The sequence below is a fragment of the Saprolegnia diclina genome (genome assembly GCF_000281045.1).
Source record: "Saprolegnia diclina VS20 unplaced genomic scaffold supercont1.1, whole genome shotgun sequence".
Taxonomy (NCBI): Eukaryota; Oomycota; class Saprolegniomycetes; order Saprolegniales; family Saprolegniaceae; genus Saprolegnia; species Saprolegnia diclina.
The window spans coordinates 907,603-922,706 of NW_008246068.1; the positions used below are offsets into that span (position 1 = coordinate 907,603).

Here is a 15,104-nt window from a genome sequence, read left to right on the forward strand (position 1 = left end):
TTTGCAGATCATATATTGTGTGCGACTTCATTCGCAGCCACATCCGTTGCCCCATCGGCCCTGAAATACGGGACTCTCATGTCGCCGCCTGTGCCCTTCCGACGACCATATTCTTTCAGCTAACGAGAGCGTACTCGGCTCGTTGAGCATAGAATACATGATGACGTTAACCGCGTCACCAAAGGTACAGACAATAGCGTGCACAACGACTAGGCTGGGGCGACGAGCACATCCGTTTCGAGGCGCGTCGCGTACGAAGCAAGAACCTCGGCGGCGACCGCGAGCTTGGGCGACGCGGGGTCTTCGTCGCAGTAAAAGAGGAGCGTCTGGAGGCACAGATTCTCATTGTGGATCTGGTTGTTCTCTTGGGTCTCGCGCCAGTCTGGATCAAATTGCGGACACTGGGGCCCGACGCCCGAGAAGCCGAGCGTGCGCACCAGGTGTGTCCAGATCTCGCGAAAGAGGAGGCCGATCGCACCAAAGTCCAGATGCAAATAGCGGTCCCACTCGGCGTCCATCGTGCGCTGGAGGTCTCGCATCGACGGCAGCTTCTCGTTGCGCATCACCGGCGCCTCCATGTACGTGGCGAGGCGGTACGCGCGGCTGAGGTGCTCGGGCTCCGTCACATTCAGCGTCCGGCCCTTTCGCTGCATCTTTGCATGCGCCTTTTGAAACTTGCTCCGGCGGTCCTTGCTGTCGCGGTGCGCAGTCTTGGCGTCCACCTCGCCGGCTTGGTTGCGGGAGCTCGCAGCCACGACCGGTGCATCCTTGGCTTCGTAGCCCCACGCGAGAAGGTGCGCCTTGAGGAACCCACCGGGCGCGTTGGGGCGACTGCCGGCCCACACCGACTTGCCCTGTTCAAAGAGGTCGGCGAGCATGTCGAGCACCGGTACGGGCGCAACGTGATCGCGAATACGGAGCGCGTTGTAGAGGTGGAGCACCAAGCGGCCTTGGCCAATGTCGTCCAAGAGGAAAATGCCCGTGTCGAGGCCCAGCGTCATCGTGGTCATGAGCACATGCTGGCCGGCCATCCACGGGTTGAGCCACGCGCGTGCGACCTCGTTCTCGGTAAAGCCAGGGTACGTGGTCGCGATACGAAGCGTATTGCCGAGCCAGGCCACCGTGACGTTGAGGTTGCGCTTCGTGTGCGGCGGTGAAAAGAGCTCGCCGGGCGACTCCTTGAACGTCTGCAGGTGCTGGAGCACACGGCGCATCGCGTCCGTCGCGTACGCCCCGACGCTGGCCACGGTTACCGCGTCCGAGGGGGGTCCTTGGACCGCCAAAATCGACTCGAGCAGGCACTGCGCCGCAAATACAAACGGAAGCGTGACCACTTGCGTCGTCTCGTACTCCTTGACGAGCTTGTGGAATGGCATAAAGTCGTCTTGGTGGTCAATCTTGAACGCGCGCTCGTCGAGCACTTGATGCAAGAGCGGCGGCAGGACGTCGGCGAGGAGCGTCTGGAACAAGGCCTTGCGCGTCGGCGCCGACTGCCTACTCTCGTCCCAAGTGGGGCCAAAGAAGCCGTCCCGGCAAATGAGCCGCGTCCCTGGCTGCAGTGCATCCAAGAGGCCCACGAGCAGCAAATGCAAGTCGAGGAGGTTGTCATTGTCGTCTTCGTCGAGGTGGTTTGTGTAGAAGAGCGCCGACCCACGGTTTACGAGATCGATCGGCATGACGCTCTGGAGCACCGAGTCGGCCTCGGACGCGGATACCTTGAGCTTTTGCATGACGATGCGGAGAATGCCGTCGTACTTGCGGGGCACGGCCGCTCAGCGCGAGAGCACAATGACCTCGACCATGCGCTCCAGCGGCACGTTGTACTGGAGCGTGATCGGCTCGAGCATGCCGTGGTCGCCAAGAAGCACAGCGATCTCGTCCAATGTCTTGAGATACGGGTGCTCGACCTGGAGCTCGCTCGAGAGGGTGCCGACGAGCTTGACACAGGCGTTGGTGACTGCGGTCGCCGCGACCAGCGTCGTTTTGCCCTGCTTGAAGTCGCGCCACACGGCCTTGACCTCGCCCATGAGCTCATCCATGTCCGAGACAAAGCACCACGCGCGGAACTTTTCGGCGTCGATGCGCGCGAGGAGCTTGGCGCGCGACGCCTCGGCCCGCGTCGGCTCGACGGGCGGGACGAACGCTGCGACGTCAAACGCCGGCATGTCGGGCGCGTCGGTATCGTCGTCGTCATCATCGACAGAGAGCGCGTCAAACGTGTTGGAGAGGTTCGTGGCGTCGACGACGGGCGCTGCAGGCGACGGCTGGCGGGCCTCGACCAACGGCTCGAGCTTGGCCTTGATCGCGCGAAGGAGGTCGAGGAAGTGCACGTGGCCCTCGTCCGGCTCTGAAACCGCTTGGCTCGAGAGCCACCGGAGGCGGATGCTACGCGTGAGCTGGCGCATGATGCTCGCTGGGACCGGCATCGCCTTGTCCGCGATCTTGACGGCCGCCGCCCAGATCATCGGCGTCGTCCACTCACCCGCGCTCGCCTTGGCCTTCTTGGCCTTGCCAACCGACGAGCGCTTGAGCCATGCAACGACCGCGTTCGTCGCCGTCTTGTACCGGTACCACCGACCACACTCGCTATGGCGCCCCATACTTTGCGTTCCGATACATTGTATGGCCTCGGAGCTTTGATGGCCGCTGGCAGACAGCTGGTGCAGCCAGTTCGCCTCAAACATGGGCTTTTTGTCCTAATTAGGTTGAACGGGGCCTTAAATGCGGGCTTTATATCCTAATTAGGCTTAATAAGGCCTCGGCTTGAAGGTGGCTGCGCTGCCATATCCGCTTGCCAGGTCATGCAGAGGCCACGAAAGGAAAATATGCAGACAGGCGTATGTTTTGTACAGCACTGGTACGCGGGACCACACACAACTCGAACGTGCTTTGGCAAGGGTCGCTACGGAACTGAGAGCGAAATCGTGTGGCGTTACCACTCGATGCGCACGCGCCAAGGTATCGCGGTCCGAACGATGGGCAAGCTACCGTACTGTAGATCTCGTTGCTGGTACACAAGAAAACAATTAGAGTTCATGCGTAGCTGCATCTAACGTTTGAAAGCTTGTTATTTCGAAGCATATTTCAAACAAGCCGAGAGGTCATGTGTACACTATGACTATATATTGGATAAAAGACACAAATTTCGAGACTACGTGGCGCGCGTCTCGCTGTCGCCTTAGCAGGCGCTGGCGACTTTGGTCGAGTAGTTTGCGTACGGCGTATCGTTCTCGTCGGGCAAGAGCACAGTGGCTTCCTCGTCCTCGCCGTCTTCGTGCGTCGAGAGGTACCGGAAGGTCCAGTACCCGAGCGAAAACATGAGCGTGAGGCCAATGAAGGGCGAGATGAGGATGATCGTGCTCACAGAGAGGAGGTAGATGAGCACGATGCGGAAGATCGCGTCCGTGATCATGAACGTGCCCCAGACGATGCAGAGGAAGCGTGAGACCTCGCGGACTTTGGGGTTGGCCCACTTGGCGTCCATCTCTTCCTTGGATTTGTCGGTGATTTGGCGCCGGAGGCTAAAGAAGAGATCTTCCTTCCATGTCAACGATAGAAAGTGCATCGAGCCAAAAAAAATCGTCGTGCACGAGTCCTTGGCCATGAGCACACGCGGGTCCGTCGTCAGCGAGAGCAGCACCAGCGAGAAGATCATCGAGAAGATTTGCATGAACGAGACCAAGTCCTTCCGGTTGTGCGCAAAGATCTCGTACAATGTCTTGAGCATCGGCGGCACGCCCGAGAGCGCCACGGCGTAAATCTCGGACGTGTGCGCCTTCATGTAGTTGTAGATGCCAATGGGCAGCGCAATGTTGATGACGACGATGCCAAGGATGTGCCACGTGCGGTCGGCATGCGACTTGGTCGGCGGGGCGTGCGTCGGCGACTTCATTTTGGACATTGAATCCGTGAGCTTGACGCGCGTGAAAAGGCAAAGTGACCAGCACTCTGAACGAATGTAGGTCGTTCAATCCGATCTCGTTGAAGGTCATCTCCTTGAAAACATTAGCAGGTACATTGCGAAACACGACTTTGCAGTCAAATAGTGGGATAAGCTCCCTATTAACAAGGTCATATGCCATTGCAAAGAGGGAGAGAGCATGTGATGCCCACGTTCACGTCACGCTCGAGTCATTGACACGGATCATGGGCCGAAGTTCTGGACCATAAACATCGAAGTAAGCGGTGGTGTAACACAGAGTTCCGCCCGAAGTCGAAGTTGGCGCGGCTGATAAAAGGGTAGTAAGCGCCGTCGTGCACGGCGCTTTACCCAAGTCAAGACGCAGCTGAGACGACGTAGCGCCACTCTAGACGCCAAGGTCGACGTCCAACGACCTCTGTCAACTCAGATGGCACTGGATTACGAAGGGGCTTCAAGAATCGACAAACCCTTCGATAAACTTTGTGGCACCGGCTAAGCTTAGTGGCATCTTATAGGCAGCTTTATAGTGTGCGAGCGCACTTGCTCGTATCCATTCCCTCAAGCTCCGCACAACCTTCGCCTTTGCAGCGGTCCAACAACTATAGACTCAAGCATCAATGCAGCCGCTCGTAGCTGCCACCCGTGTCGCCACTGCACAGGTGGTTCCCATCCGAGATGGGAAAGCATCGTCGGATGATCGCGTCGGGTGCGTGTTTACTCGGTTGGGGAAGCTTCTCGGGCCACTTCCGCCGGGACCAGTGTGGCTCAGTGGGTGGCTCCGACCGGCAGCGCTTCCTCCTGCAATGACGTGTGATCGAAATGTATTGTAGCACTAAGATCGCAGCCGCGCACGAGCCAATCCAGTAGCGTTGGCGTAGCGTCATGCACCTTGCACAACGAGTATCTATTTGTTGTATCTATCTTTCAAGTCGAGGCCGGATCCTCCGGATAAGTAGCCTGTAGGATTATCCGGCATCCGTGCAATCTTGCGGCTTTGCGATGCCCAACCAAGTGTCCACGGCGGTCTTCTGGAATATGTTCTACGGCCGCACGGCGAGCCCGGACGAGTGGTATCTCTCGTTCGAGCACGATGCGATGAAGGCCATGGCGCCCGAGCTGACGGCGCTCGCCGACGGCGCGCTCGTCCTGCACCTCGGCTGCGGCTGCTCGGCGATCGCAGAGACGCTCGCCGCCGCAACAGGCCGCCGCTTTGTGCTCGCCAACATGGACTTTTCTGGCATTGTGCTGCAGCAGCTGCAGGCCAAGGAGGCAGGCGCTACGAACTCGCTCGTGGAGTTTCAGCAGATGGACGCGCGTCACGTGTCGTACCGATCGGCGACGGTCGACTATATTGTGGACAAGGGCACGCTCGACAGGTACACACACGAATGACACGTGCAATGAGACAGTGTACCATGGGCGAGCTAGCATTCTGTCCGACTCGACCAAGGTGGACGCCAACAGCCGCCTTGTGACGAGCGAGCTCTGCCGCGTGCTCCGACCTGGCGGCAAGGTGCTCAGCGTCTCGACGTTCCACAGCGAGACCCGGTTGCGCTGCTTGGCACACCCAGGTTGGCGCGTCGAGTGCAAGGTGATTCCCACGACGCCGTACGAGTACCCGGACCAGCCCGAGTGTTATTTATACGTCATGACCAAGCTGTAATACCGCGTCAATTCATTCACGTCACCACCGTACCCATGCATGTGGATCGATCTGCGGTGACAACATGTACACTACATTCACGCCACCCCGACTAGAACCACCAGCATATATATATATATATGAATATCCTTTATCTTGGTTCACAGCGACTTCGCCCACGGAGAGACTCGCAAGCTCCCTTGTCTCCAAGCGCTCGCCGAGCATGGCCTCAAAAAAGTCTCTTAAACTCGTAGCGAGCGCGTAGTTTGTAGCTTCAGTAGTTAGTTTGTATTAGTGGTCGTAATAGCCATAGCCGTCTTCAAACAGGTCGTCGTCGTCGTCGCCGTAGGTTCCTTGATCGTCCGACAAATCGGATCGAATGCGCCATGCGATTGGAAACCACTCGGTGGTCGCCGCCGCCTCGCGGTCGGCTTGCGTCGTGCAGCCCGCGAGGCTCAAGTTGTCAAACACGAGCTTGTGCCCGATGTGCAACGCGCGGCGCGTCGCCTTTCTCGCGCCCCGTCGTTGCGGATCGCGGGCCGCCAGAAAGGCCAACACGTCCATGTGCCCGCCGCGCGCCGCCCAGTACAGTGCTCGAAACGTACAGCCGTCGTTGGTCGGGTGGGTGTATAAGAAGCGGACGATCTCGAGGTGACCGGCCGCGGCGGCCCAATCGATCGCGCGCGTCGTGCCGCCTTCGGACCGATGCGTCTTGAGGAATTGCACCATGGCGCCGTGGCCACGGTGCGCGGCGCGGTCGAGCGCGTTGGGCGTGCAGCCGTCGGACCGGCGCTCGTGCAAGAAGAGTACGATGGCCATGTGATTGTTGCGCGCAGCGGCGTCGAGGATACGCGGCCCAAACCCGCGCTGGGCAGCGGGGTGCGCATGCAGAAACGTAATCACATCCAAGTGCCCGTGCGCGGCCGCGCCGATCATGGCCGACGAGGGCACGCTGCCTGCCGCTGGACTGGACAAGAGAAGCGCGAGCATGTCGAGGCGACCATATGCAGCCGCATACGTGAGCGCGGTCTCGGAGATCTCGATGGCTTGACTAAAGTGCGTGACCACATATGTGAGCACGTTCAAGTGGCCTCGGAGCACGGCAGCTTCGATGTCGTACGCCTGAAACGAGAAATGGTCGCCGTAGACCCGCCGCACATGGTCTGCAACGTCAACGTGGCCGTTTGCCAATGCCAAGAGCAAGGCGTTGGCCGTGCAGCCCTCGGACCGATGGTCGCCGAGCCACTGCACCATGCGCAAATCGCCAGCGAACGCAGCGTGGTCCATTGCGTCCGTCGTGCACGCCGTCGAACCTGCGTCGTGGAGAAGCTTGAGCACATCCAGATGTCCGTGGTACGCGGCAACGTCCATGGCAAGGCCGTCGCGGCCATGCAGATGCTGGATCTGGCCGAGATCGACCTCGGTACTGGCTTGGAGGTGGCGAAGAAGTGTCACGTGACCGCCCGCAATCGCCGCGTGCGCAAGTGCGACAGGATGCGCCAAAAGCGCCGTGAGCTCATCGAGCCACATGTGCTGCATCGGTACATGATCAATGTCAAGGACGCGCACCATGGCCCGGGCGCCGCTTCCATCGTGGCCGTCGGCATAGTCGACCCGGTACGCTACCTCGTTGTAGTCGGATCGGCGTTTGACGTGCTCGTACATGCGACGCGACGTGATGAGGCGAAACGACTGGCAAAGACCTCCATGCGGCGGGAGACGTGGCAGCGCCGGAAGGTCGCCATCCCAGTCGCACCGAAAGACGTCTTGCCACACGGCGAGCGCAGTCGCGTCGGTCAAGGTGGCCGGAAGGTACCCATGCAGGAGCTGCGTGAGTGGCCCGGCGTAGGCGGCGATGACGTCATGGAGCACCTCGACGTCGTCCCAGCTCGGTGCCATCGCTCCCGCAACAATCCAATGACAGTCTGTCGCTCGCTTGATAGAATTTTTCCACCAATCAAGCGATTTCACAATGTCGATTTCAGCCAATGAAAATGCGTGGATATTAAAGAGTATAGTTAACGTTCCGCTCGGCTGCACTGCACTTGGGCGATGACTTCGACGCGCACACCAGATTCGCTTGACGCACGACGAGCTCGCATGTCCAACGAGTCCATGTGCTGGTAGCTGACGACGCGCCAGCCTGTAGTCATCAGCGTGTTCGGATGTGATCGGTGGGCGACCTTCATTTAGGATTAATCCTCGTGTTGAAGATGACGCCAGGAATCTTGTCGTCATCACGTCCATGCATGTTCGCCCTACGGCGCCGCAAGGGTACGTCAAGCTCGCATCCAATAGCTTCACGCGTAGGACACGAGGGTAGAACACTACTGTGTTGGGTGTTGGTGTATTCTCTTGTCCATTCACCGGAGCTAACGTGTCCGGAATGTTCGGTAGAGGTTAGCGAACACAAGTAGTGGTGACCTTCAGTTGCATCTCCGTCGTTTGGTAAGCGCACCTCTATCGCTACTACTTAGAGTCCTGCAAGCGCTGAACATGGCTCTCGAGTGCGGACTTCTTGGGACTCTCACGAGGTCTCTGTGATAACGTCGTGGCCTGTCCATTTCGACTCCATGTGTCCCACGGGACATGTCCTAATTAGGACACGTGGCGTTACCACGCTGACAACGCATCGCATCACATTCACCAAATCCCTGTGTCAACGCATGAGCCGCCACCACGTGCGCACGTTGCTGTGGAAGAACGCGCTGCTCAAGAAGCGCCACCCGATCCGCCTCGGCTTTGAGCTCGTGCTGCCGGTCGTCTTCATCGTGATCCTTGGCATCTTGAAGGGGCAGGCCGCCGACATCACCGTCCCGAGCGGCTGGTCGGACAACATGGAGTCGACGTTCTCGTCGTCGGCCTCTATCGCGCCAACGTACTCGGTCTACCAAGGCTACCCGGCCACGTCGCCGGCGCCAGCCAAGTTTGCTGCCACCGAGGCTACCATCTCGGGCCTACTACTGCGGCTGAGCACCATGTCGCTGGCCGAGGGCCGGCGCCTCGACGACCTCTCAGCCACGGACCGCCAGCGCTGCTCGTCGCTCTTTCTCTTCAATGGCGCCATCAATATTGATCCTACGTCGCCGTACGCTGTGCCCACGGCCTGCGCCGGCAAGGTCGTGCCGTACAAGCTCGCGATTGTGCCCGACACGGCGTACACGCGGGCGTACTTTGCCGCTGCCGTCAACGCATGGTACCCGCGCGTGCCGCTGACCAATGCCTCGAGCGGCCTCGTCATCCCGAGCTTCGTCGACGCCCTCGCCTTTTACCATGACGAAGCAGCGCTTGAAAACTACGTCTCGGGTACACACCACTCTGCAATCCCCACCTCATGTACACGACTGTGTAGGCGGCTCGTACGGCCAAGATCTGAGCCATCCCAAGATATACGCGGCCATTGTCTTTGACGTTGCGACGCCGCGCCTCGGGACGGCCGGTGCGCTTTCCTACACCTTGCGCTTCAACGCGACGTCGGGCGATGCGCCGTCGACGGCCGGCGCCGGCGTCGATCCCAACCAAAAAGCGTTGGCTGCCACACCGTACCAGCGGTACCCTACCCCTACCCTAGCCCTACTTGAATCGTATGTGTTTAGGTACGCGCGCAACGGGTTCCTCGCGCTGCAGACGCTTCTGACGCGCTTTGCAGCGTGCGTGCCATCGTGGAACGGGTCGGCCCCGGGCGCCTGCACCGTGGCAGGGAGTACGTCTGTTCAAAGCGACCTCCTCGACGACCGCTTCATGGTGCAAGTCCAGAACGACGATGCGCTGCTTGCCGCTGTCGCAGCCTTCAACAAAGCGTCGGGCGCGTCGCTCACGTTGCGCGAGCTCTCATTCGAGGCGCGGCGCCTGCTGCTCGTGCCATTGCGCCAGGCGCCGCAGCCGTACTTTGGCGGTCTCGTGCTGCCGCTTCCGATATCGGCGTACACGGCGTCGCCCTTCTTTGCGACGGCCGGCGACTTTTTCTCGTTTGTGTTTGTGGTCTCGTACGTCCAGCTCGTGACGGGGCTCTTGGTCGCGCTCGTCAAGGAGAAGGAAACCAGAGCCCGCGAGATGATGAAGGTGCTCGGTGTCACCGACGGTGCGATCGTCGGGTCGTGGATGCTCACGTACGGGATCGTTGTCCTCGTCGTTGCCGCGCTGCAGACGATTGCATCGAGCCAACTGCTCTTCCCCCACACGTCGCCACTGCTCTTGTACCTCTTTTTCGCGCTCTTTGGCTTCGCCGTCGTCGCGTTTGGCTTCTTCATGAGCACGTTTTTTTCGAGGCCGCGCACCGGCGCCTTCCTCGGGCTCGTGGTGTTCCTCCTCCTCTTCCTGCTTGGCCAAGCCTTCTCCACATCGGCGTCCGAAGGCGCAAAGGCGCTCGGGTGCCTCGCACCGCCGGTCGCCATGTCGTTTGGCATCTCGGCGCTGGCCCGCGCCGAGGTCAACGGCGGCGGCATCACATGGCACTCGGCGCATCTCCTCGACAGCCACAACATTCGCTTCGACACGGCGCTGTACATGCTCGCACTTGACACGCTCCTCTTGACGCTTGTCGGGTTCTACTTTGAAAAGGTCATTCCCAAGGATTACGGCGTGCCCGAACACTGGACGTTCCCGCTGCAATGGCTCTACCGATCCCGCGGGGTCTCTTCCTCAGCGACATCGCGAATGTCGGCACGGCTCTTGGCACAACACGAGCCGCCACCACACCCGTATGTCGAAGCTGTCACGGACGACCTCAAACAGCAAGAGCGGACCGGCGACGCGCTGCAGATCCAGTGCCTTCGCAAGGCATTTCTCGGTGACGACAAGATCGAAAAGGTGGCGGTCCACGGCCTCCAGCTCACCTTGTACAAGAACCAAATCACGTGTCTCCTCGGGCACAACGGCGCGGGCAAAACCACATTGCTCTCGATGCTCACGGGCATGCTGCCGCCGACCAGCGGTGACGCGACGCTGCTGCGCGGTCTCTCGCTGCGAAGCGACATGCATGCCATCCGCCAATCGATTGGCATGTGCCCGCAGCACGATGTCCTCTACGACGAGCTCAGCGTCTACGAGCACCTAGCGTTTTACGGCCGGATCAAGGGCTGCGACGAAGCCGAGCTCGACCAGAAGCTCCGGGCCGTTGGCTTGACTGAGAAGCGCCACACACCGAGCAAGGCCCTTTCGGGGGGCATGAAGCGCAAGCTCTCGCTCGCGATTGCCTTCCTCGGCGACAGCCAGATTGTGTTTTTGGACGAGCCGACGTCCGGCATGGACCCGTACAGTCGTCGGCATATGTGGTACACTTGACTTGCTATCTCGATGCATTGAAAGATTGATACTCATGGTGCCTGTGCAGGGAAACCGTGCTCAGCCACCGGCAACACCGCATCATTGTGCTCACGACGCATTCGATGGACGAAGCCGACATCCTCGGCGACCGCATCGCGATCCTTGCCGACGGGGAACTGCGCTGCGCTGGGTCGTCCTTGTACCTCAAGCAAACGTTTGGGGCCGGCTACAACCTCTCGCTCGTCACGACGACCAGCGACCACTTGGCCGACCTCTCGTCGCTCGTCGTGTCGTTTGTTTCTTCGGCAGCCCTCGGCGCGCACGTCGGCACGGACGTCACGTATCAGCTACCGCTCGAGAGCGCACCGAGGTTCCCCGAGCTCTTTGCCGCGCTCGACGCCCAACGCACGCAGCTCGGCGTCGAGTCCTACGGCATCTCGGTCACGACGCTCGAGCAGGTGTTTTTGACCGTCGCCGAGGCGCCCAGCACCGACGGTGACGACGGTGACGTCACCCGCAGTCAGCCCAGTGACCTGTCGCCCACCGTCGACACGTCGTCCGTCTTTCGAATCCTCGAGGCCGCCCCAATGTCCAAGGCCGCTCGGTTTCTTGCGCACTTTCAAGCACTGTGGCGCAAGCGCTACTTGTGCGCCAAGCGCGACCGCAAGATTGTGACGTTTTCGACGCTGTGGCCGGCCGTCTACATTGCGATCGGGATGCTGCTCCTCACGACGAGCGCGACCCGGAAGAACGATCCGCCGATCGAGATGTCGACGCGCGCGTTGCCGCTCGGCGCCGAGACGCCACTGCCGTGGACGTGTCTCGACGGGTCGGACGCGTGGTGCGACGGCGTCACACGCAGTATCCGCGCGGCCGCCGCGTCCTCTTTGCCGCTCATCACGTACCCGACTTCAACGCCGACGGTCTTTGATGTCCCGTACACGATCAACGCCAGCGATACGAGTGGGTACTGCCTCAGCATGGCGCAGACGTCGCTGCCTGCGGTGCTGCCCACCGCATTTGGCCGTGTGCTTCTCTTTACATCGGCGTCGAGCCAAGTGGTCGGGTACGCGCTCTTGAGCAACACGACTGCGACGCACGCGCCGAGCATCTACAAGGCCGCCGTTGATGATGCGCTTGTCCGGTGGGTCACACAGACACCGACGGCCACGGTGGTTGTCATGAGCCATCCGCTGCCGCTCACACAAGCCAGCAAACTGCTCTCGACGACGATCCTCTCGTTCACGGCCACGTCATTCATCGTGGTGGCGATGGCCTACTTTTCAGCGTCGATCGTGCCCTTCCTCGTCCAGGAGCGACATGTGAGCACGAACGTCAAGCACCAGCAGCTGCTCGCGGGCGTGAGCATTCCGGCGTTCTGGCTGGCCAACCTCGCGTGGGACTGCACCTTGTACTTGGTCCCCGCGGCGCTGGCGCTCGGAGCGATCCAGATATTTGATATCACGCCGTACACGGGCGTCGACTGCGCGACGTGCGCCACGAACGCGTTCGCAGTTGTCGTTGCTCTCTTTGTCCTCGCCGGCGTCGCCGTCGTCGGCTTTAGCTACTGCGCATCGTTCCTGTGCAAGGAGCCGGCCGAAGCACAAGGCTACATTATCAACTGCAACATCTACCTCGGCGTGTACCTCATGCTTGTCTCGACGATCCTCGGGCTCGTCCCGTCCACCGAGTCGCTCAACGACGTACGTTCATCTCTGATGTTATGATCCGGAGGGTTCGCTGGGTTGAGTGCGGTTGTAGACGCTGGTGTTTGTGTTCCGCCTCTCGCCCCTCTTCTGCCTCGGCAATGGTCTCTACAGCCTCAGCCTTCGCGCGATCATCGGTCCGACGTCCGGCACCGTGTCGTCGTCGGCATTTTCGACCGAGAATGCTGGCTGGAGCATTGTCTACTTGGCCATCGAAGCCATTCTGTACCCAAGCCTCGCCATTGCTATCGACTACCTCCTCTGCTTTCCGTCGATCGCGGCCTCGTGGCGCCGCCGGACCACGCGCGTCAGTGACGAGCACGACCCAAGCACAATCGACCACGACGTCGATGTTGAAGCCGCACGGGTGCGCGCTGGCAACCATGACGACGCTGTTGTCATGACGTCGCTGCGCAAGACGTACCCCGACGGCAAAGTGGCCGTCGCCGACCTCTCCTTGGGTTTGGGCCGTGGCGAGTGCTTTGGTTTCCTCGGGGTATGTGCTCTTGCTTGTCGATATTTGCCGAATGCATATGTGAATGCGCGTAGATCAACGGCGCGGGCAAGACGACAACGATGAAGATGCTCACGGGCGACATCCTGCCAACGTCGGGTGCGGCAACCCTCGGCGGCCACGACCTCCTGTCGCAGCCGCTCGCCGTGCGCCGGCTCATTGGCTACTGCCCGCAGTTTGACGCCCTCTTTGACTTGCTCAGCGTCCGCGAACACCTCGAGCTCTTTGCTGTGCTCAAGGGCGTGCCAGGTCCCTTGGTCAAGGCCGTGGTCACCGAGAAGCTCTCGCAGTTGCACCTCGAGCCGTTCGCTACGAAACTCGCCAAGACGCTCAGCGGCGGCAACAAGCGCAAGCTCTCAGTAGCGATCGCTCTCATTGGCGCGCCGCCGCTGCTCTTCTTGGACGAGCCATCGACGGGCGTCGACCCGGTCTCACGCCGGTACGATGCAGCACATGTACATAGGGCAACTAACTCATCTTTTGTCGCATTAGGTTTCTCTGGAACGTGCTCGCCGACCTCTCGACCAAGCGCAAGGCGGCCACGATCTTCTTGACGACCCACAGCATGGAAGAGTGCGAAGCGCTGTGCACGCGCGTGGGCATCATGGTCGGCGGCCGGCTTCGCTGCCTTGGCAGCATCCAGCACCTCAAGTCGCGCTTTGGCGACGGCTTGCTTCTCCATCTCAAGCTCAAGCCTGTGGCTACAATGGTGGACGACGCGACCGAAACGGCGATGGATCGGGAGGCAGTGGCGACGTACTGCACGGCCCATGGCCGGCCCGACCGCGTGCACTTGATCCGAGACGACCATCCGACAGGGTATACGCTGGCCGACAGTCTCGCTCGCGACGGCAGCGTCTTCTTGCACGACGTCAGTGCTTGGTGGCGTCGGGAGGACCGGTACGACGCTTGCATTAGCGCGCTGCAGGCGTCGCTGGGCGAGACCAACGTCTCGGTTGTCGAGCGCCACTTGGACGTTTGCCGCCTCAAGATCATTGGCGACAACATGTCGCTGGGCCGTATCTTTGGGCTCATTGAAGAGAAGAAGGCGGCGCTGCATATCCGAGAGTACACCGTGTCGCAGACGACGCTCGAGCAAATCTTCAACAGCTTTGCCAGCGCCCAAGTCGACGAGGTCCGCGTTGCCCGTGGCGTCGCCGCATAAATCAACGACATTTTACATTATGTCTTGGGCCATACTCATATAGGTAGAAAGTGCAGCACACGAGCCAGAACGTGAGCCGTTGGACCGCCCACGAGACGAATGAGCTGCTCGCAGCGGGTGGCTTTTCTTGATAGACAACGCTTCTCTACGTCGAGATGCTGCAAGCATTGCATGTGCATAGGCACTCTGTGGTTGCATAAGTGTTGTTGCAAACCTCTGCGATCATGAAGACTCGAAGACATTTGGCTCAAAAGCTTTTATTGGTGTTGTTATCGTAAGAGTACCAAGGTAAACCTTGATATAGAGAGTGAGCAAGCAACCCGTCGACGTAGATGTTTTCGGGCTCGATGTCGCGGTGCATGACGCCAGCAGCGTGGAGCGCACCGAGGTTGGCCGCGATCTGCCCCGTGAACTTCCGGATCGTCCGGCTCGGCAGCGGCTTGTTGACTTCGTTGTAGTCGAACAAGTCGCCGTGGTAACAGTACTCTGTTGCCAAGAGAAGGTACGAGACCGTGAAATGGCACCCGTGAATCCTTGTGATATTAGGATGGCGCACGTGGTGCGGGACTTCAATCTCCCGCCGGGCGCTCACGTCGATGTGCGCAAGCCGCAAGGCTTTGAGAGCCACCACGTGGCCGGTGGCGATATGGCGGGCTTCTTGTGGTCGCCCTTGCGCCGCGTCGGCGACTTGCCCGAGGCCCAGCTTGGCGGTGGTTCGCGCAGGCGGGCGACAAGCTCCGCCACCTACAGTGCACTACATTGTAGTACCATGCCCACCAGTGGTCGCATGGAGACTTACGTGGTTGTCGTGGCGAGCAGCAGGTGACGCTGGCGCGTGTTGAGGAGCGACTCCTTTCGCAGAAAGGCGCACTGCGTCGAGGGCTTGGCGT

General features: G+C 60.3%; 7 protein-coding genes across 7 annotated transcripts; 2 read left to right on the forward strand and 5 right to left on the reverse strand.

The window, feature by feature from the left end:
• Positions 1-209: 209 nt before the first annotated feature.
• SDRG_00296 (hypothetical protein) lies at positions 210-1,730 on the reverse strand (the record flags this gene model as incomplete). The annotated part of the gene is made up of 1 exon (XM_008605767.1): positions 210-1,730. The coding sequence occupies one exon, from the start codon at positions 1,728-1,730 to the stop codon at positions 210-212; it is 1,521 nt and encodes a 506-aa protein (XP_008603989.1).
• A 42-nt stretch (positions 1,731-1,772) lies between these two features.
• Positions 1,773-2,600, reverse strand: SDRG_00297 (hypothetical protein; the record flags this gene model as incomplete). The annotated part of the gene is made up of 1 exon (XM_008605768.1): positions 1,773-2,600. One exon carries the CDS (start codon positions 2,598-2,600, stop codon positions 1,773-1,775), a length of 828 nt encoding a protein of 275 aa, XP_008603990.1.
• A 443-nt stretch (positions 2,601-3,043) lies between these two features.
• Positions 3,044-3,924, reverse strand: SDRG_00298 (hypothetical protein). Its single transcript, XM_008605769.1, has one exon. The coding sequence runs from the start codon at positions 3,899-3,901 to the stop codon at positions 3,179-3,181; it is 723 nt and encodes a 240-aa protein (XP_008603991.1). The 5' UTR covers positions 3,902-3,924; the 3' UTR covers positions 3,044-3,178.
• A 774-nt stretch (positions 3,925-4,698) lies between these two features.
• Positions 4,699-5,705, forward strand: SDRG_00299 (hypothetical protein). The gene is made up of 2 exons (XM_008605770.1): positions 4,699-5,298; positions 5,351-5,705. Exons 1-2 carry the CDS (start codon positions 4,922-4,924, stop codon positions 5,583-5,585), a joined length of 612 nt encoding a protein of 203 aa, XP_008603992.1. The 5' UTR covers positions 4,699-4,921; the 3' UTR covers positions 5,586-5,705.
• Positions 5,706-5,801: 96 nt separating this feature from the next.
• On the reverse strand, positions 5,802-7,480 carry SDRG_00300 (hypothetical protein). The gene has a single exon (XM_008605771.1). It carries the CDS (start codon positions 7,461-7,463, stop codon positions 5,856-5,858), a length of 1,608 nt encoding a protein of 535 aa, XP_008603993.1. The 5' UTR covers positions 7,464-7,480; the 3' UTR covers positions 5,802-5,855.
• Positions 7,481-8,188: 708 nt separating this feature from the next.
• Positions 8,189-14,220, forward strand: SDRG_00301 (hypothetical protein). The gene is made up of 6 exons (XM_008605772.1): positions 8,189-8,870; positions 8,917-10,837; positions 10,897-12,532; positions 12,591-13,031; positions 13,085-13,488; positions 13,542-14,220. Exons 1-6 carry the CDS (start codon positions 8,231-8,233, stop codon positions 14,212-14,214), a joined length of 5,715 nt encoding a protein of 1,904 aa, XP_008603994.1. The 5' UTR covers positions 8,189-8,230; the 3' UTR covers positions 14,215-14,220.
• A 139-nt stretch (positions 14,221-14,359) lies between these two features.
• On the reverse strand, positions 14,360-14,985 carry SDRG_00302 (hypothetical protein; the record flags this gene model as incomplete). The annotated part of the gene is made up of 4 exons (XM_008605773.1): positions 14,360-14,372; positions 14,535-14,747; positions 14,807-14,958; positions 14,983-14,985. The coding sequence occupies 4 exons, from the start codon at positions 14,983-14,985 to the stop codon at positions 14,360-14,362; spliced, it is 381 nt and encodes a 126-aa protein (XP_008603995.1).
• Positions 14,986-15,104: the final 119 nt, after the last annotated feature.